The sequence below is a fragment of the Castanea sativa genome, chromosome 12 (genome assembly GCF_040712315.1).
Source record: "Castanea sativa cultivar Marrone di Chiusa Pesio chromosome 12, ASM4071231v1".
Lineage (NCBI taxonomy): Eukaryota > Viridiplantae > Streptophyta > Magnoliopsida > Fagales > Fagaceae > Castanea > Castanea sativa.
This window is the reverse complement of record NC_134024.1, coordinates 40,025,095-40,045,736: the sequence shown is the minus strand read 5'-3', so window position 1 is coordinate 40,045,736 and position 20,642 is coordinate 40,025,095. Positions and strand designations below refer to the sequence as shown.

Genomic DNA, 20,642 nt, shown 5'->3' with positions numbered 1-20,642 from the left:
TTTAACTATTAGTCTTTCTAAAGTTGTGCCTTGACCTTCATAATGAAGTCTTGAGTTCTCTTGGATCTGTCCGAGGAGAAGCTCGGCTTCAGCTGTACCCTCAGATCCTCAGCGTATGGGCCAATTCGTAGAGTTTAATTATGGAGCAGGTCGGCCCTCCATACTACAGTCCAAAGGTCCATATGCCCATTTGGGTCCTTTTACTCCCCACAATAGCCCCTAAAAACTCTATTTTTCATCATCCGAGGAGAAAAATAGGGTTTTGATCCAACGAAAACTTTCCCCACACGTTCTGTAAATAACTACACGTGTGAAGACCGTTTCGCGTTCGAGAGGATGCTACTTGGCAATTTTACTTTCAAAAACGCGCGCATTTATTACCTTAAGTTATACTTTGTCCCCCACGTTCAACGGTGAGATGAGCATTCAACGGTGAGATGAGCATCCAACGGTCCTTGTTACTCCATGAAAATTTTGGCGGGACAAATACAATTTCGAGGCCACTTCCTACACGTCGTGATACTTCAGGAACCTGCGCCTTCATTTATTTCTCCAGAGGCTAATCCCATCAAAACATCAGCAATCACCTTTTTTTTGCAGAAATCCGTGGAAATTTGCATAACTCGAAATTTGTAACTTCTCATTTCTTTTCTCTTAACCCTTTCTCCTCGGACATTGTCCTCGGCTCCCCTTATAACCATTCTTCCTCTTAGGATTTAGCCTTTCGTTCCTTTCTGATGGGAAAGTTCAAGTGTCTAGTTGATACCGTCGCTGGGATGGAAGGTTTTAAAGCCAACCATTACATTCCCAGCGACGTAGGTTTAAGATACTGCCCGGCGGAAGCCATGGCCGATTCTAGGAAAACCGGAGAGGTCATCATCCCTATGATCGCCTTCGTAAAAGGTGGGATGACTCTCCTAATGAAACCCGTAACCAGGGAGTACCTTCGCAACCATCGGTTGTGTCCCGATCAGTGCGCTCCAAACGTTTTTAGAGTTTTAGGTAGCGTCAAGGCTCTAAATGAGCAAATGGGTCTGAACCTCACCTGGCATGATGTCGTCTTTATGTATGAACGCCACAAACTCACTGGAGTAGGCTATTACATCAAATCCCGCTCCAGCGTAGTTAGGTTGATTTCTTGTTTGCCCAAGTCCAATAAAGGCATGAAGGATGACTATCTCATCGTCTCTAGCAACTAGCATGACGGCCCCCACTGCCCAGTTGAGTGGGGAGATCCAGGTGCGACACCTTAGGACTTAACTTCCCACCCCATAACTCCCTAAATCATCTAGGAACATGCACTCGCATTTACTTAAGCGTCTAACTTTAATTCATTATATGTTCTACGCATCTGATCATGTTTGTTTATTTGGATGTTTTTCTTTGCAGATAAACAAAACGTGCGCCCCCGCCTAAGCCACTGCAACGTTGCAGATTTGAATCGAGTGCTCCGCTCCGAAGTGTTCGTTAGCGCAGACTTACAACTTAGGGCGGCTCATTTGATTCTGGGGTACGATCCCATATCCTCGGACTTCCAGGCAATAGAGAACGCCATCATTGCCGGTGACCGGCGGCGTAGGAAGATTCACGTAGCCAGACCACACTTCCTGGCTGACCACAACCTCCCTGACAGCCCTAACACCATACTGTACTTACAACCGATTGCTGTGGTCCCTCTAACTACACACTCCCAGGCAACTGTTGTCCCAGAGGAGCAAGTGTCTTCGTCGAACACGTTGGACTAGGAGATTGACAGGTTCCAACTCGAGGACGTTCCACGACCTCGCGGAAGCCCGTTCGTTGTTCTTTCCAACGAGGAAGAAGAAGCCGCCGAGGCCTCCGGGATCACGGGTCTAGTGATAGCGCGTCCAGACGACAGTTCCATTGAAGAAGAGATGGACAAGCTAAAGGACCTTATGACTGATAGAGGCGCCCGAGTGGCAAAGAAGGGAGCAAGAGGATCCCAAGCTCCCCCTGCCTTGCCACTACCCCCTCCCCTAGCCAAGCCAAAACCTCCCACTGACGATTCTAAGAAGAAAAGAAAAGTGGATGCCGAGGGGGCTGGTGGCGAGAAGCCAAAGAAGCTGAAACAGCAGCCACTACCGGCCTAGCAGCAGAAGCTGGACAAGGGCAAAGGGCGCGCCCGCTCAGTTGAAAGTGGGGAGATCAGGGATGTGGCTGAGGTGCACTGAGCACCAGCCACTTGGTCTCCTGACTTGACGCTGGACGGCGCCCCTATTCCCTGCCACTCCAGCATTAGGGCAGTCCAACAAGGCCACGCCCACCACTTAGCCGAGGTGTTGGAGCGTCCTCTTCTGCTGCCCAAGGATATGGAATCCTTGGAGAAGATGGGTCAGCCGCAGCTGTTCCTCTCATTAAAAAGGGGTTTAGCTCTGGTAAGTTCCATCTTACACTTATATTCTATATTTATTTATAAACACTTCACTGCATTTAACCTCCTAACATTTTTGCAGTCCATCCAAGAGGTTTTCGCGGTCAAGAAGTTCGTGGATGATTCTCGGAAGCGTGCTAGGATGGAGCAAGAGCTAAGGCAAGAGGCAGAAAGGTCTCTAAGCCAGGCCCTAGCAGAGAATGGAAAAATCACGTCACAGCTGGTCGACTTGAAAAGAGAAAGAGATGGTGACAAGGCCAGCTTGAAGACGATGGAAACCCAAGTGGAGGGGCAGCGTAAGCTTCTCCATCAAAAGGATGACGAGCTCGCCCAAGTCCACCAGGCACGCTCTGACTTGGAAAAGGAGCTTACGCAGGCAAAGGAGGAGGCTTGCGCCCACAAGCACGCACTAGAGGCCGCGAAGAAGGCCAGTTATTAGGAGGGGGTGACTAGAACGCAAGAAGAGCTGACAGAGGCTTTTGCGGCCTTGTGCCGAGAGTACTGTCAGCAGGTCTGGGGAGAGGCCATGAATGCAGCAGGGGTTCCTCAAGCTTCCGAGCTGAGGAAACCCGAGAACATTTGGCTTCCCCTAGACATACAGGAATTGAAGACCCTCCTGTTGCTGCCTCTCTTGCCCTTCCTCCTGTGGTGCAAGAGCTTGTTCCTGCTCCTACAGAACCTGAAGGTTCCCATAAAGAGAAGGACGAGTGCGGTGGTACCGAGAAGGAGCAGATCCAAAGCGTGGAGCCCCTCATTCCTTCAACAGACAAAGGGAAACAAGCCCTGTCCACCTTTGAGCTGGAATTGAAGAGGACTGAGGCTGGCAGCAGCTCCCTGCAAGACCCCCCCTTCCCTAGTTTAGGGCCTAGTATAGGAACTTTCTGTATTCCCCATCTTTGTATATAATTAATGAAGAACATTTTTATTCGTTCATGTTGTCTTTGTTTTACTTTATTCTTTTTGTACTTGCCATAAAAGTTTTCACTAACAAAGAATTAAAGGGAGATCAGCATAAATAAATCTAACTCCACCAAGAAAACAACTATGACTTCAAAACAGACACGTAACTTAATTTAGATATTAAACAATGTCATATTTAGACAACTCACACGGTGGTTAAACTTTTATAATCTGACACATTGCTTTCAGTAGGATGTAAGGTCCGAAGACCATTCCTTACAAAAATTTGTTTAACACTTAACGATGTAGAAATTAAGATCTGACTTAATGAACGGTGAGATAATGATTTCCATAAAACGTGTGATAAGAATTAGAACAGTGACAAGATATTAAGAACAATGACAAGGTTCGTGGTCCGAGGACTACACTTAACCAAGTTTCTGTTTGATTCTTAAGAACAGTAACTTCAAATGTTAATTTTCCCAAAGTAGGAGGTCCGAGGACCCGGCATAACTAAGGTTCTGTTTAACAAATGATAAGATATCAATTTCCACAAGGTTTGTGGTCCGAGGATTACACTTAACTAAGTTTCTGTTTGATTCTTAAGAACAGTAACTTCAAATGTTAATTTCCCCAAAGTAGGAGGTCCAAGGACCCGGCATAACTAAGGTTCTGTTTAACAAATGATAAGATATCAATTTCCACAAGGTTTGTGGTCCGAGGACTACACTTAACCAAGTTTCTGTTTGATTCTTAAGAACAGTAACTTCAAATGTTAATTTTCCCAAAGTAGGAGGTCCGAGGACCCGGCATAACTAAGGTTCTGTTTAACAAATGATAAGATATCAATTTTCACAGGGTTTGTGGTTCGAGGACTACACTTAACCAAGTTTCTGTTTGATTCTTAAGAACAGTAACTTCAAATGTTAATTTCTCCAAATTAGGAGGTCCGAGGACCCGGCATAGCTAAGGTTCTGTTTAACAAATGATAAGATATCAATTTCCACAAGGTTTGTGGTCCGAGGACTACACTTAACCAAGTTTCTGTTTGATTCTTAAGAACAGTAACTTCAAATGTTAATTTCCCCAAAGTAGGAGGTCCGAGGACCCGGCATAACTAAGGTTCTGTTTAACAAATGATAAGATATCAATTTCCACAAGGTTTGTGGTCCGAGGACTACACTTAACCAAGTTTCTGTTTGATTCTTAAGAACGGTAAATTCAAATGTTAATTTCCCCAAAGTAGGAGGTCCGAGGACCCGGCATAACTAAGGTTCTGTTTAACAAATGATAAGATATCAATTTCCACAAGGTTTGTGGTCCAAGGACTACACTTAACCAAGTTTCTGTTTGATTCTTAAGAACAGTAACTTCAAATGTTAATTTCCCCAAAGTAGGAGGTCCGAGGACCCGGCATAACTAAGGTTCTGTTTAACAAATGATAAGATATCAATTTCCACAAGGTTTGTGGTTTGAGGACTACACTTAACCAAGTTTCTGTTTGATTCTTAAGAATAGTAACTTCAGATGCCAGAGGTATTTATAACTTTGAAATGTTAAACAACAAAAGTATGTTTTATTAATAATAATACCTTCTAAGGTTATTTACATTCCACGGGCGTGGTACAATTCTTTCATCTAGGTCTGCTAGTCGATACGACCCTATGCTTGCTACTGAAACAATGCGATAGGGGCCTTCCCAGTTTGGTCCTAGCTTACCCCAAGCTGGGTTCTTAGAAGTGCCCACAACCTTTCTTAGTACAAGATCACCAAGTGTAAGTGGCCTTAGCTTCACGTGGGCATCATATCCCCGTTTTAGCTTCTGTTGGTAATAAGCCATCTGGACCATAGCTGCCTCGCGCTGTTCCTCAATTAAATCAAGACCTTTCTCCAGGAGTCCATTGTTATTCTCCGGGCTAAAAGAGCTCGTCTCGAGAGTGGGAAAACCATATTCTAAAGGTATCACTGCCTCGACTCCATAAGTCATAGAGAATGGCATTTCTCCCGTGGACCTGCGCGGTGTGGTCCGATAAGTCCACAAAACATGTGGGAGCTCTTCTACCCATCTGCCTTTCGCATCATCCAACCTTTTCTTGAGCCCACTGACTATGACCTTGTTAACGGCCTCGGCTTGCCCATTTCCCTGAGGATAAGCTGGGGTGGAGTATCTATTTATGATGCCCATATCACCACAATACTTTCTAAAAGCCTTACTGTCGAACTGAACGCCATTGTCCGAAACGAGTGTGTGTGGTATACCGAATCTAGTGACGATGTTTTTTCAGAAAAACTTCTTAGAGTCAACGTCTCTGATATTTGCTAAGGGTTCGGCTTCAACCCATTTAGTGAAATAGTCTGTTCCCACAAAAAGCCATCTTTTGTTTCCTACAGCCCTTGGAAATGGCCCCACTATGTTCAATCCCCACTGTGCAAAAGGCCAAGGACTGGAGAGAGGGTTAAGAACCCCTCCAGGTTTATGAATATTTGGGGCGAACCTCTGGCATTGATCACATTTTCTGGCGTAGTCCTGAGCCTCTCTCTGCATATTGGGCCACCAATAACCCTGAGTCAGAGCCCTATGGGCTAAGGACCTTCCCCCAGTGTGGCTTCCACAAATCCCTTCATGCAGTTCCTCCAGAAGTGCTTCCGTTGATTCAAGGTGCACTCACAACAAGTACGGTCCTGAGAAGGATCGTTTGTACAGTTTCTGGTCCTCGGACAACCAAAAACGTGGTGCCTTTCGACGTATCTTATTTGCTTCAGACTTGTCTTCAAGAAGGATGTCATTCCTAAGAAAAGATATAACCGGGTCAATCCAACTAGGTCCAGGCCTTATTAGATGGACGCGGGCCGCCTTGGTGGGGGTAAGAGTTGGCTCTAGCAAATCCTCCACAAGGATAATCTTGGGCAAACCTTGAGCCGAGGATGTTGCTAACGTAGCCAAAGAATCGGCATGGGTGTTCCCACTTCTAGAAACGTGAGCTAAGACGAAGGAGTCAAATTCTGCTTGCTGACGCTTGACCTGGGCCAAGTATTCCTGCATTCTTAGGTCCTTAGCCTCCATGGTCCCCGTGACCTGGCCGACCACTAATTGAGAGTCCGAGAACGCATGGACTTCCTTTCCACCCATCTTATGTAACATGTTCATGCCCACCAAGACTGCTTCATACTCGGCTTCATTATTAGTAGACGAGAATGACAGCCTTAGAGATTTTTCGAAGATAATTCCCTCAGGGGATATCAGAACAAGTCCGACACCAGACCCTCTCTGATTAGCTGCCCCATCCACATACATTTTCCAAGTCAAAGGCCCTGCGGCTGTGATCACACCAACTGATTTTCCATCCACGTGTGCTTCTTCTAGAGTTTCTTCTAGCAATGGTTCAGTAAGCTCTGCCACCAAGTCAGGGAGGACCTGGCCCTTCACCGAGGTGCGAGGCTTGTATTTAACGTCAAAAGCTCCTAAAATGGTTTCCCACTTTGCCACCCTACCAGAGTAGTCGGCGCTGCGTAACACTGCCTTGAGAGGCAATTGGGTCAGAACCACTACAGTGTGAGACTGAAAATAATGAAGAAGCTTGCATGTGGCGTGAACTATGGCCAGAAGCGCTTTCTCCAAGAGCAGATAGCGCACCTCGGCCTCATTCAAAGACTTACTAACATAGTAGACCGGTCTTTGCACCCCGCTTTCATTCCTTATAAGGACTAGGCTGACCGCGTGGATGGCCACTGCCAGATAAGCAAACAAGACCTCGTCCCCCTCGGGGCGAGACAAGATGGGTGGCCGAGAAAGATATTGCTTAAGTTACTGGAAAGCTAATACGCAGTCCTCGGTCCATTGAAACCCTTTCCACTTTTTCAACAATTGGAAGAAAGGACGACACCGGTCAGTCGACCGGGATATAAATCTGTTCAATGCGGCAACCATTCTGGTAAATTTCTAGATCTCTTTTGGGTTCCAAGGCGGCTAAAAATCCTGAATAGCCTTGACCTGTGCTGGGTTCACCTCTATGCCTCTGTGCGTAATCATGTATCCCAAAAACTTTCCGGACCCCACGCCAAAAGAGCACTTCGAGGCGTTAATGCGCAGCTTGTACTTTCTTAGCACCTGGAAGGTGTCGGCTAGGTCTTTGACGTGTGAAGGTATTGTTTTGCTCTTCACTACCATATCATCTACATACACCTCGATGGTCTTCCCTAATTGCTGTTCAAACATTTTGGTCATCATTCTTTGGTAGGTAGCTCCAGCGTTCTTTAACCCAAATGGCATGACCTTATAGTGGTAGTTCCCTGTTGGAGTAATGAAAACAGTCTTCTCTTGATCCTCTAATGCCAATGGAATCTGGTGGTAACCCTGGAAAGCATCCAAAAAACTCATTCGAGGATGTTCGGCAGTGGCATCCACCAGTTGATCAATACATGGCATTGGGAACGAGTCCTTGGGGCAGGCTTTGTTCAAATCTGTGAAGTCCACACATACTCTCCACGTTCCATTCTTCTTTTTAACCACAACTGTATGCGCCAACCATTCGGGGTAGAAAATTTCTTTAATAGCCCTAGCCCTCTTGAGTTTGAGCATCTCTTCCTTTACAGCCTCGGAATGTTCTTTGGAAGAACGCCGAGGTGGCTGCCTTCTCGGAACAATGGCAGGGTTGACATTCAAACGATGGAAAATGAAGCTCGGATCTACGCCTGGAGCCTCATACGGGTTCCACGCAAAAACGTCAATATTGTCCTTCAGAAATTCCAACAACTCCATTTTCTCCTCGTGTGGCAAATGTATGCCGACTTGGAAGAACCTCTCTAGATCATCGGCTATCAAAACCTTCTCTAACTCCTCACAACGAGCCTCCTCTCCTGTCATCATTCCAGATGCATCAGGAGCTGTTAACTACTATAAGTCTTTGGTGATTAAAGCAGAAGACTCGGTTTCTGTCTAGTGCAGCACTGCAGCCGATATGCATTGCCTGGCCACCGATTGGCTGCCGAGGATTTCCTCAACATATTCCCCCGAGGGGAATTTAACTTTAACATGCAAGGTAGAGGAGACAGCTCCCAGAGCGTGCAGCCAAGGCCTGGTGAGGATGGCTATGTATGGAGAATATGCCTCAACCATAATGAAATCCACCTCAACCGTTTCTGAGCCGGATTGAACGGGCAAACGAATCTGTCCCTTTGGCACAACGGCTCTCCCTTCGAAGCTTATAAGTGGCGAGTCATAAGGAGTAAAATCTTCCAGCTTCAATCTTAACCTCTTAAATAGATCAGGGTACATGATATCTGCACCACTGCCCTGATCTATCATCACCCTCCTCACATCATAGTTCCCTATCCTAAGCGTAACTACAAGAGCATCGTCATGGGGTTGGATAGTCCCTACCTTATCCTCCTCAGAAAATTCCAAGACGGGCAAATTTAGCTTCAACCTCTTCGGTCTGCAGCTCGACTCCTCGGCCTGAGGATGTGAAACTGCCATCACCCTGGTGGGACCCGAGCCGGTCCTGCCAGGTGCAGTAAAAATAACATTAATTGTTTCTAACGCCGGCCGAGATGAATTATTCCTCTGATTGTTTGAGCCAGATTGATTGCCCTGCCCGCTAGGTTGGCACAAGTGCTGCTTTAGTTTTCCTTCACTGACAAGCTGCTCCAAGTGGTTCCAAAGGGTCTGACAGTTCTCGGTAGTGTGGCCCACATCCTGGTGGTACTGGCAAAAGAGGTTCTGATTCCTCTTCGCAGGGTCTCCTGCCATCTTATCAGGCCATCTAAAGAAGGGCTCCTTACGAACTTTCTCTAGCAACTGATGTACTGGTTCTCGGAACACAGTGTTCACTACCTGAGGTGCTGCCGAGCCGGACTGCCCAACGTAATCTCTCCTCGACTTGTTACTGTGGTACCTGTCCGACCTGAAATCCTTTCTCTCCTGCGGGATAACCTTTTCCTTACCCTTTCCTTGCTGTTGGTCTTCCTCCACTCTATTGTACTCGTCAATACGGTCCATGAGGCGACGTACGCTGCGGACGGGCTTTTTAGTCAAAGACTTTCTCAGGTCGTGGTCAGTAGGAAGACCTACCTTAAAGGTATTGAGCGCTACCTCATCAAAGTCGCCATCTATTTCATTAAACATCTCCCAGTAACGGTCGGAGTATGCTTTCAATGTCTCCCCTTCCCTTATGGTCATGGATAACAGCGAGTCCAATGGCCGAGGTACTCTGCTACACGTAATGAACCGCGAAGCAAATGCTCTAGTAAGCTCCCCAAACGAACCAATAGACCCCGATTTAAGGCTGTTGAACCACCTCATAGCAACAGGTCCCAAGCCATCCTCAGGGTCTCGTTGTGAGAGTGCACTGCCATCCTCTGGTTAAAGTGACTCACGTGCTCCACCGGGTCAGTCCGGCCATTGTAGATGGTAAAGGTGGGTTGAGTAAACCTCCTGGGAAGCCTCCCCTTCTCAATCCTCCGTGAAAACGGAGATTTGGAGAGTTGGTGCAACGCCCGACTCATAGCATCGTTCCCTAACCCCCTAGAAGGAAGCTTCTTGCGTCTGCGAGCTGGTTGGTTGTCCTCCTCGCCAGAGGACATTGCACTGGGGGGTGAGTATGACCTTGAGCTGTAGCTACCTCTCCGTACCTCCTCTGAGGAAGGATTAGATGAGGACGGTGAAGACCTGCGTCTGGCACGGCGTAACTTTCTCTTCAAACGATTAATCTCCTTCTGCATGGCTTTAGCACCATCCTCATGGGTGGTGCTACCCCCACCATGAGCATGGCTAGCCCCGGGGTATTCTGTATGGACACTTCCCTCACGATCCCTTCGACGCTCAAGATGCTCGAAAAGATCCTCCGGTTGTGATCCTTGTGACTCTGCATGGTGAGAACCCAGGCCTGCCATAGTATCCCAACTCCTTCTAGACTAGATTTTCCACAGACGGCGCCAATTGTAAGTGCACAATTGCACCTGGACCCAAAGAAGATTATGGGCTCAGGCCCAATGAGCCTTAAACAATAAAATTTATAGAGTGTGGGCTTGAAATATAGGTTAGAGGTACTGAGAACTTGACAACAGTCTGAGAGTTACAAACACTTGTGAATAACAATTGTTAATTGCAAATAGGCCTCCTCGGACGTAAGCCGAGGACCAACTCTGTACTATTTCTCTTTCTTTCTTACAGGTTACAATCCTTAATTTCTTTTCTTTTTCTTTAGAGAGAGAGAGTGAGCGAGAGAGATTCCCCCCTCTTTTGCATTCCTCCCCCTTAAATACCCCTTTTTCTGATGCCTTTTGGGACACTAATTAGAAGTTTCTGCCCTACTGTTTAAGGGTCACTTCCCCATTAATGCGGCCAGGGAGGTAGGTACAGAGTCTTTAATGCGGAGATGGCAGCCTTTGCACTTTGATATTTTCTTTAACACTGGTACATCTAGAAGGTTCAGGGCCTCCCCCTTTTAAACATTAGTCTTTCTAGAGTTGTGCCTTGACCTTCATAATGAAGTCTTGAGTTCTCTTGGATCTGTCCGAGGAGAAGCTCGCCCTCGGCTGTACCCTCAGATCCTCAGCGTACGGGCCAATTCGTAGAGTTTAATTATGGAGCAGGTCGGCCCTCCATGCTACAGTCCAAAAGCCCATATACCCATTTGAGTCCTTTTACTCCCCACAGTATCATAAAATAGTTTAATTAATATTAATACTTATTTACAATTATAAATAAACATTCTAATTTTTGTAATATAATTTCTTTGTTATCTCCTATAATTAATTTGAGGGGAAAAATGATTAATTACACCCTCTTCCCTCAAGTTAATAGTTTTTCCTTCAATTTAATAAAAAAAAAAATCCCTACATGAACCAAATTACAGTAAATAAACCCTCTAAAAAATATACATTAATAAAGACCAATTATTATTATTTTTTAATCCTATCTAATTTTTTTTGAGAAAGAAAATCCTTTCTAATTAAATGTTAAAACATTTATTAAAAAAAAAAAGAAGTTGAAAAGCAAAAGGAAGTAAAAATATAAAGATGCGTTACATCCACAATATTTTCACAACAAATCATAGATGATAAGTTGTTATTGGTTCTAATTTAAATTTACAGCTTATGTTATTTTTTTGCCCACCCATAATAGCAAATAACAACTTGTCACATATAGTTTCTTGTGAAAATATTACGAATATAGTATTTTTAAATGTAACAAATTTTAATTTTTTTAATAGTAATAATGTAAAAGCAAGTGAACTTCGTCCAATACTTCAATTCCATACTGAGTGAGTGAATGGTTGAAATTTAAAGTTGTAAAACATAATTTCAATCTCAACCATTAAGCCCTTCGAAAAAAAAAAGAAAAAGAAATCTCAACCATTAAGTATAAAAAATAAATAAAAGTAAAAAAAAGGGTTGCGAGAGGATTGAGGCGAATTGCTCCTACAATTCCCTAGTGACTCAGACCAGAGCAGAAACGAGTGATGACCTCTCATCTCACTCTAGTCTGCGGCGGTGGCGGCGGCGGAGGAATGGATCCTCCGGCAAGGCGAGGTGATCTCGACTAGATGCAGGCATGCGTGTACTCAATTACCCATTCCTGAGGTATATATGGTTTTATTTTATTTTATTTTTTTTTATCACTGATTTGAATTTTTGGTTGACCCATTGAAGAGAGAAGGGTTTATTTGTTGTTATGTATTTTGATTTCTTTTTTGTGGTTTTTTTTTTTTTTTTTAATCAACCCAATTTTTGGGCGGTTTTTTTTGAACTAATTTAAAAATTTTAAGGTTTAAATCTTAAAACTTGTAATATCAGGACCATACTCAATTGTCCGTAAAGCAAGAGTGAAAACTATGTATATACTTATCACCGACTTATCCAATTAGTCGGCAAACAAATATATATATTTTTTAAAATTTTAATTTTATAAAATAATTAAGTGTTCTAGTGGTAGCAGGATTAGGACATGAACAACCTAATATATATATATGATTATTAGCCATTCAAACAGAGAGATCAAGGTTTTCTATTCTCTTGTCTCTTACACAAGAGAGAATTACTGTAGGGGCTGTGTGTTTTGTGAGACTGAACAATGGTGGGGGAATATGTGATTGTAAGAAGGTGCTCGCAGTGTGGGCTCAGCGGCCACAACTTTTCAACGTGTAGTAAGAAAAACAATAACAATACTACTACTATTGCCTCTGGCAATTACAACAATAACAATACTAGTATTTCGATTGGCAATTATAATAACAACAATGTTAGTGTTGCCACTGGCAATACTAACAATGCTGGCCGCATCAAGATTTTCGGTGTGTATTTCCAAAGCGGAGATGATCATGATTTGAAGAAGAGCGTTAGCATTGAAAATCGGAGTTCCAAAAACATTGAGAACGAAATTGAAATTGATGCTGAGAGAAAGAAGGGTATAATTTTCAAATTCACTTTCTATATACACATATATATTAGTGTTGTTCTATATGTTTAGATTTATAACATGTTGTGTTTTGTGTGTACATGGGATTTGTTTATTTTGATTTCTATCTTTTTCTACTTTTTAAAAATTAGAGTTAGACAATCTATATATTTGCTTGTTTATTACAATTTTTACAACTTTAATTCGTTATTAAAAAACAAACGTGCTTTTAAATGTTAGTTTTTGATGGAATTCATCAGTGTTTTTTCTTTTTATTTGGTTTTTTGGGGTTAATGGAGCCTCAGTAAAATCTACTAATTTATATTTCATATTATAATTTTAGATGGGGTGTTATTAATTTTGTGTGTGTGCATGCCATTTTCCAGATTGATTTTTGGAGAGTAAAACTGAGTACCATTTATTAAACTATTCGCTAATGAAAATTTATTAATTTGTATTCCTACATATATTTGTACTTGTAGCACAACAATGGCTGACCCCATCAAATTCCTGTATTTTGTTTGTTTTCTTTTTTTAAGAACGTAAAACATTGTGACAATTTGGGGTTTTCTAAAAATAAGTTAGCGTTGAACATAAATGTAATTAGTACTTAGTAATTTATTTATTTATTTTTGTTTGTTTAGGGAAGCGATGGACTGAGCAAGAGCACAGACTATTTCTAACTGGTCTGAAGGAGCTTAGGAAAGGTGATTGGAGAGGAATTTCACAGAGATTTGTGAAGACCAGGTCCCCATCCCAAGTTGCTAGTCATGCACAGAAATATTTTCTGCGACAGGCTGCCATTGATAAGAAGAAAACTAGTGTATTTGACCTATCTCTGAATGAAGCTGTAATATTTCTCTCCCTCTCCCCTCCTCTCTCTCCCTCTCTCTCACACACATTTCATAGATGTGACTAGAATTGTGGGCTTACAGGAACTAGCTCCAAAGAATTCCCCGGTTTCAAATACAGTGAAAAATGTTGTTGAAAAAGCAATGGATGTAAGTCTATCCATCCCCAAGTTTATTCAAATATAGTGTAAACAGTATGTTAAAATACCGTTGTTACCTTGTTTTGGCGTCTACTAATCTTCAATAGCTTACTTCAATGTTATAGACTGCTTCAGCATATCAGTATAATGTGAATCGATTCCCACCTGTTTGCATGGATGTTCGACCACACGCTCAAATTCCATTCACTTTATTTGGTGTTCCAATTACTGCCGAATTCCTTCAATGGTGAGATATAATTTGATTTTTACCACATTTTATTTGTTAAATTGATATATTATATGGTAGTAAAATTAAATTGATTTTAACTGATTTTAAGATATCAACATAGTGGTTGTTTTATCTGTATTATTGGATAATTAGATGGGTCCTGCTCCCTTCCCATTCTCTTCCATTGTTAAACAAATGTAACACACATGGCTGATAGGAAATCTAATGGTCCTAACTAATCCATGTCAAATTTACAATTCTAATCCTTGAATACTAGTTACCCTCTTCTGGATCTATGAGCATTGCCCTAGGATGTCCCCAATATTATTACTCTTTTGTTTGTGTTTATAATTTTTGTCCTATTGCGTTTTCAATTTGATTAAGAATAGCTAAAACTCCATACTTATGTAATATTCATGAATCTGATTTAATTTCTTCATCCAATATTTGGATTTATTTGGTTATGGGTGGTTGTGTCTTATATTATATCAACTACTTGTCCTTAATAATTTTACTTGGTACTGGTTTCCACTCTCATTTGGAAGAGACTTGTTTTGCCATTGGAATGATTTTGTCAATTTCTTTTGGGCTTTCTATTGTTTATTTTGTTTGATTGTGTGCAAATAACTGTTACTTGGTGATATAACAAAAATTTTCTTATGAGAAAAACATCTTGATAATGTATGATTAAAAAAAAAAAAAAAACCCAATAGACATTCTATATTACGGTGATATCTGATTTTATTTTTGTTTGAATCCAAATTACAGACACAACTTCAGTCGGGAACTCTGTGGCTCAAAACCATCGATGAACCACTCTGTTTTTCAGCCTCTTCCTTCTCGAAAGATTGTTTTCATAAAAAGTAATAGCTAAAAGAAAAGAAACCAAAAGCTTGATGTGTGGAGCATACAATTGGACTACCTCACCACAGAGCAAAGTTATCCTCTCAGACATCTACAGCTATTAGAGTGACATGAAAATTTTGATGGCTGTAATTTTTTTTTTTTCAATTGTTGTCATTTTTTGAAATATTATGAAGGAGAGTTATTAAGTAAAATTGGCTCTTTATTCAATTTACATTATGCTTAGCATAACAAAAAATGAAGTCATATTATTGGTTTGGTTTGTGGATTGAAAGGTTGTGTTTGGTTCAGAATAGTCATTTATGATTCCTTGGTCCTCTTAAATTCTCAAACATTCCTACATGTAATTTTCTTATAACTGAAAATTTAGCATAATCTAACAAAATATAAAAATAAAACATGTATAATTGATATGTTAATGTAGCTGGTAGCATCAATTATTTAGGTATCATCCCATTTTTTTCAAAAAAAAAAAAAAAGGAGAAATAAATAAACCCCATATGATTTTTTCATAAAACACTAAACCCCTAAAGTTCTGAGTGGAAAACTTTATTTTTTTTAAGAAACTCTGAGTGGAAAACTTATGTGGGGTTATTAATTTGTTATATGCATAAATCGCTTAACATTTATGAATAAAAGCAATGAATTGCTCAGGTATTAATATGGGCCCATATTATTTTCATATAAACCATTATTAGAGGGTTTCTTTTTTTTTTTTTTTATATTTATTTATTTTTATTACACTCAAAACCCCGTGTGGTTTAAATGTTATATACTCAAAGCCTTGAAGATGGTTAAGTACTACACAATTAACCATTTATTTTTCACAAACTCTTAGTCTCTTACACCATTTTCTCTATTCTTTAAAGTTAGACCCAATTTGAAAAGTTTTTTAATCATTCACCTTTTTTTTATTTTTTATTTTTTATATAATGAATTCAGATATCTAAGAAAATTTAAACTGTAAATACAACTAATTTAAAAAAAAAAAAAAAAGAAATTCAGAAATCTAACAAAATTTAAACTTTAAATACAGCTAATTCAGAGCCAACATTAACAATATTACAATAGATAAACTACTGTTTATTTTTAATAATTATTTTTAAATTGATCTTTCCAAATATATCCTCTAAAATTATCTCACAAAAAATACCCTTTGTGGGGAGTAAAAAGATCCTGATGGGAATGTGGGCCTTTTGGGCCGTGCTAAGGAAGGCCGACCTGCTCATGGGTTTGGAGTCTGTTAGTACTACGGGTCGGCCCATTTGCCGAGGATCCGAGGATCCAGCCGAGGGTGAACTTCCCCTCGGACGGACACCGGAGAACCCGGGACTTCATGGTAAAGGTTAGGGAATGACACGGTCAAGACCAATGGCTAAAAGGGGTGAACCCTTGAATGTCCTGGAAGCACCGATGTTAGAGAAATACCAAAGATAAAGGCTGCCACCTCCACATTAAAGACCCTGCACCTACCACCCTGGTCGCATTAATGGGGAAGTGACACCTGAACAGTGGAAGGGAAACTTCTGGTTACTATTCAAAGGCACTGAGAAAAGAAATATCTAAGCTAAGGGGGAGTTGGGGCAACACGTGTACAAAGTATCAAAAAAAAGAGTATTTAAGGAGCAACCTAGAACTAAAAATGAGGACGGACTACTTTGTAATCTAAAAGGAAAAGAAAAAAGAGGAAGAGATAATATAAAAACAACTCTTGGCTTTGTCCGAGGAGGTTGATTTACAATATTCCCCGTTGTTTTTGAGTGTTTACAATCTTTGGCTTGTCATTTAATCCTCACACACTTCTAACCTGGGTTTCAAGCCCACACTCTACAAATTCATATTGTTTAAGGCTCATTGGGCTTGAGCCCGTAACAGTTCTTGGGGCCAGGTGCAATTGTACACTTACAATTGGCGCCGTCTGTGGGAATCTAGTCTAGAAGAGGTAGGAATATTATGGCAGGCTTAGGCTCTCACCATGTAGAGTCACAGGGATCACAACTGGAAGATCATTTCGAACGTCTTGAACGTCGAAGAGATCGTGAAGGGAGTGTCCATACAGAATACCCCGGCGCTAGCCATACTCATGGCGGGGGTAGCACCACCCACGAGGAGGGTTCTAAATCCATGCAGAAGGAAATCAATCGTTTGAAGAGAAAGTTGCGCCGTGCTAAACGTAAGTTTTCACCATCCTCGTCTAATTCTTCCTCGGAGAAGGATAGTGGAGGTGGCTACAGCTCGAGGTCGCGCTCCCCCACCAGTGCAACGTCCTCCGGTGAGGAGGACGACCAGCCAACCCGTAGACGTAAGAAGCTTCGTTCTAGGGGCTTAGGCAACGATACTATGAGTAGGGCGTTGCACCAACTCTCTAAATCTCCGTTTTCATGGAGGATTGAGAGGGGGAGGCTTCCCAGGAGGTTCACCCAGCCCACCTTTACCATCTACAATGGCCGGACTGATCCGGTGGAGCACGTGAGTCACTTCAACCAGAGGATGGCAGTGCACTCTCACAATGAGACTCTAATGTGTAAAGTTTTCTCCTCCAGTTTGGGACCTGTGGCTATGAGATGGTTTAATGGTCTCAAATCGGGGTCTGTAGACTCATTCGGGGAGCTAACTAGGGCATTCGCTTCGCGGTTCATTACGTGTAGCAGAGTCCCTCGGCCATTGGACTCGCTGCTATCCATGGCCATGAAGGAAAGGGAGACGCTGAAAGCATACTCCGACCGATACTGGGAAATGTTTAACGAAATAGATGGTGATTTTGATGAGGTGGCGCTTAATACCTTTAAGGTAGGTCTTCCTACTGACCACGACCTAAGAAAGTCTTTGACGAAAAAGCCCGTCCGCAGCGTACGCCGCCTTATGGATCGTATTGATGAGTACAAAAGGGTAGAGGAAGACCAGCAGCAGGGGAAGGGAAAGGAGAAGGTTATCCCGCAGGAGAGAAGGGATTTCAGGTCGGACAGATATCACAACAACAAGCCGATGAGGGATTACTTCGGGTAATCCGGCTCGGCAACACCTCAGGCTGTAAATACTGTGTTCCGAGAACCAGTGCATCAGTTACTAGAGAAAGTTCGTAAAGAGCCCTTCTTCAGATGGCCCAGTAAGATGGCAGGGGACCTTGCGAAATGAAACCAAAACCTCTTTTGTCAATACCATCAGGATGTGGGCCACACTACCGAGAACTGTCGGATCCTGTGGAACCATCTGGAACAACTCGTCAGTGAGGGAAAGTTGAAGCAGCACTTGTGTCAGCCCACTGGGCAGGTCAGTCAAGTTGGCTCAAACAACCAGAGGAATAATTCATCTCGGCCAGCATTGGGAACAATTAATGTTATCTTCGCGGCACCTGGTAGAACCGGCTCATGTCCCACTAGAGTGATGGCGGTTTCCCATCCTCAGGCCGAGGACGTGGGTAGCAGGCCGAAGAGGTTGAAGGGCACTTTGCCCGTCCTAGGTTTTTTCGAGGAGGATAAGGTAGGGACCATCCAGCCCCATGACGATGCTCTTGTGGTCACCCTCAGGATAGGGAACTATGATGTGAGAAGGGTGATGATAGACCAGGGCAGCGGTGCAGATATCATGTACCCTGATCTATTCAAGGGGTTAAGGTTGAAGTTGGAAGATCTTACTCCTTATGATTCGCCGCTCATAAGTTTTGAAGGGAGAGCCGTTGTGCCGAAGGGACAGATTCGTTTGCCCGTTCAATCCGGCTCAGAAACGGTTGAGGTGGACTTTATTGTGGTTGACGCGTACTCCCCATATACAGCCATCCTTGCCAAGCCATGGCTGCACGCTCTTGGAGCTGTCTCCTCTACCTTGCATGTTAAAGTTAAATTTCCCTCGGGGGAATGTGTTGAAGAAGTCCTCGGCAGCCAATCGGTGGTCAGGCAATGTATATCGGCTGCTGTCCTGCATCAGACGGAGGCCGAATCTTCGGCTCTGATCACCAAAGGTTTATAGCAATTAACTGCTCCCCGTTCATCTGGGATGGCGACAGGGGAGGAGACATATTGTGAGGAGTTGGAGAAGTTTCCAGTAGCCGATGACCCAGAGAGGTTCTTCAAGGTCGGTATACTTTTGCCACACCAAGAGAAGATGGAATTGTTAGAATTCTTGAAGGACAATGTTGATGTTTTTGCGTGGGATCCTTATGAAGCTCCAGGCGTTGATCCGAGCTTCATTTGTCATCACTTAAATGTCAATCCAGCTATCGTTCCTAGAAGGCAGCCACCTCGGCGACCTTCTAGGGAACATTCCGAGGCTGTGAAGGAAGAGGTTCTTAAACTTAAAAGGGCTGGTGCTATCAAAGAGGTTTTCTACCCCGAGTGGTTGGCCCATGCGGTTGTTGTCAAAAAGAAGAATGGAACGTGGAGGGTATGTGTGGACTTCACTGATCTGAATAAGGCCTGTCCCAAAGATTCGTTCCCAATGCCACGTATTGATCAACTGGTGGATGCCACTATCGGACATCCCCGGATGAGTTTTTTGGACGTCTTCCAGGGTTACCACCAGATTCCCTTAGCATTAGAGGACCAGGAGAAAACTGCCTTCATTACACCGACGGGGAATTATCATTATAAGGTCATGCCATTCGGCTTAAAGAATGCTGGGGCTACCTATCAAAGAATGATGACCAGAATGTTCGAACAGCAAATGGGGAAAACCATTGAGGTATATGTTGACGATATGGTGGTGAAAAGCAAAACAATACCCTCACACGTGAAAGATTTGGCCGACACTTTTCAGATACTGAGAAAGTACAAGTTGCGCCTCAACGCCTCAAAGTGCTCTTTCGGCGTGGGGTCTGGAAAATTTTTGGGTTACATGATTACTCATAGAGGTATAGAGGTAAATCCGGAGCAGGTCAAGGCTATTCAAGACTTGCAGCCTCCTCGGACCCCAAAAGAAATCCAGAAGCTAACGGGAATGATTGCTGCCTTGAATAGATTCATATCTCGGTCAGCTGACCGGTGTCGTCCTTTCTTCCAACTGTTGAATAAATGGAAAGGGTTTCAATGGACCGAGGACTGCGAGTTAGCTTTTCAACAGCTCAAGCGATATCTTTCTCGGCCACCCATTCTGTCTCGTCCGGAGGCACATGAGATTTTGTTTGCTTATCTGGCAGTGGCCGTCCACGCGGTCAGCCTGGTCCTGATAAGAGATGATAACGGGGTGCAAAGACCGGTATATTATGTTAGTAAGTCTTTAGGTGATGCCGAGGTGCGTTATCAACCCTTAGAGAAAGCGCTTCTGACCGTGGTTCATGCCACGCGAAAGCTTCCCCATTATTTTTAGTCTCACACAGTGGTTGTTCTGACCCAATTGCCCCTTAAGGCAGTACTACGTAGTGCCGACTACTCGGGAAGGATAGCAAAGTGAGGGACCATCTTGGGGGCTTTGGATGTTAAGTACAAGCCTCGCACCTCGGTGAAGGGCCAGGTCCTTGCTGACTTGGTGGTAGATTTTACTGAACCATTGCTAGAAGAAGCTCTGAAGGAAGCACACATGGATGCAAAATCAGTTGGAGTGATCACGGCCGCAGTGCCCTCGGCTTGGAAAGTGTATGTGGATGGGGCTGCTAATCAGAGAGGGTCTGGTATTGGACTTGTTCTAATGTCTCCTAAAGGAATTGTCTTTGAAAAATCTTTAAGATTGGCCTTCTCGGCTACTAACAATGAGGCCGAGTATGAAGAAGTCTTGGTGGGCATGCAGACGGTACGTAAGATGGGTGGAAAGGAAGTCCATGTCTTCTTGGATTCTCAACTGGTGGTCAGCCAGGTCATGGGGACCATGGAGGCTAGAGACCCCAGAATGCAGGAATATTTGGCCCAGATCAAACGCCAGCAAACTGAATTTGACTCCT

The 20,642-nt window shown here is 43.1% G+C and overlaps 1 protein-coding gene across 3 annotated transcripts; it reads left to right on the top strand.

Moving 5' to 3' along the window:
• Positions 1-11,649: 11,649 nt before the first annotated feature.
• Positions 11,650-14,982, top strand: LOC142620979 (uncharacterized). 3 transcript variants are annotated; one of them, XM_075794297.1, is made up of 5 exons: positions 12,067-12,699; positions 13,334-13,539; positions 13,625-13,690; positions 13,806-13,927; positions 14,678-14,982. In XM_075794297.1, coding segments are annotated over exons 1-5 (729 nt in total). In that variant the 5' UTR covers positions 12,067-12,365; the 3' UTR covers positions 14,679-14,982. The 3 variants fall into 3 exon arrangements, 2 of the variants coding, with proteins under 2 accessions (XP_075650413.1, XP_075650412.1); XR_012841671.1 differs by lacking the exon at positions 12,067-12,699 and adding an exon at positions 11,650-11,875 and having other exon boundaries at positions 13,334-13,690; positions 14,678-14,970; XM_075794298.1 differs by lacking the exons at positions 13,806-13,927; positions 14,678-14,982 and having other exon boundaries at positions 12,059-12,699; positions 13,625-13,740.
• The last annotated feature ends 5,660 nt before the right edge of the window (positions 14,983-20,642 follow it).

Excerpts from the sequence above, each read along its gene's own strand:
- LOC142620979 (XM_075794297.1), top strand. The coding sequence starts at position 12,366 with ATGGTGGGGGAATATGTGATTGTAAGAAGGTGCTCGCAGTGTGGGCTC. Across the intron at positions 12,700-13,333 it reads TGATGCTGAGAGAAAGAAGG|GGAAGCGATGGACTGAGCAA; the intron begins GTATAATTTTCA and ends TTGTTTGTTTAG. Across the intron at positions 13,691-13,805 it reads TTGTTGAAAAAGCAATGGAT|ACTGCTTCAGCATATCAGTA; the intron begins GTAAGTCTATCC and ends TCAATGTTATAG.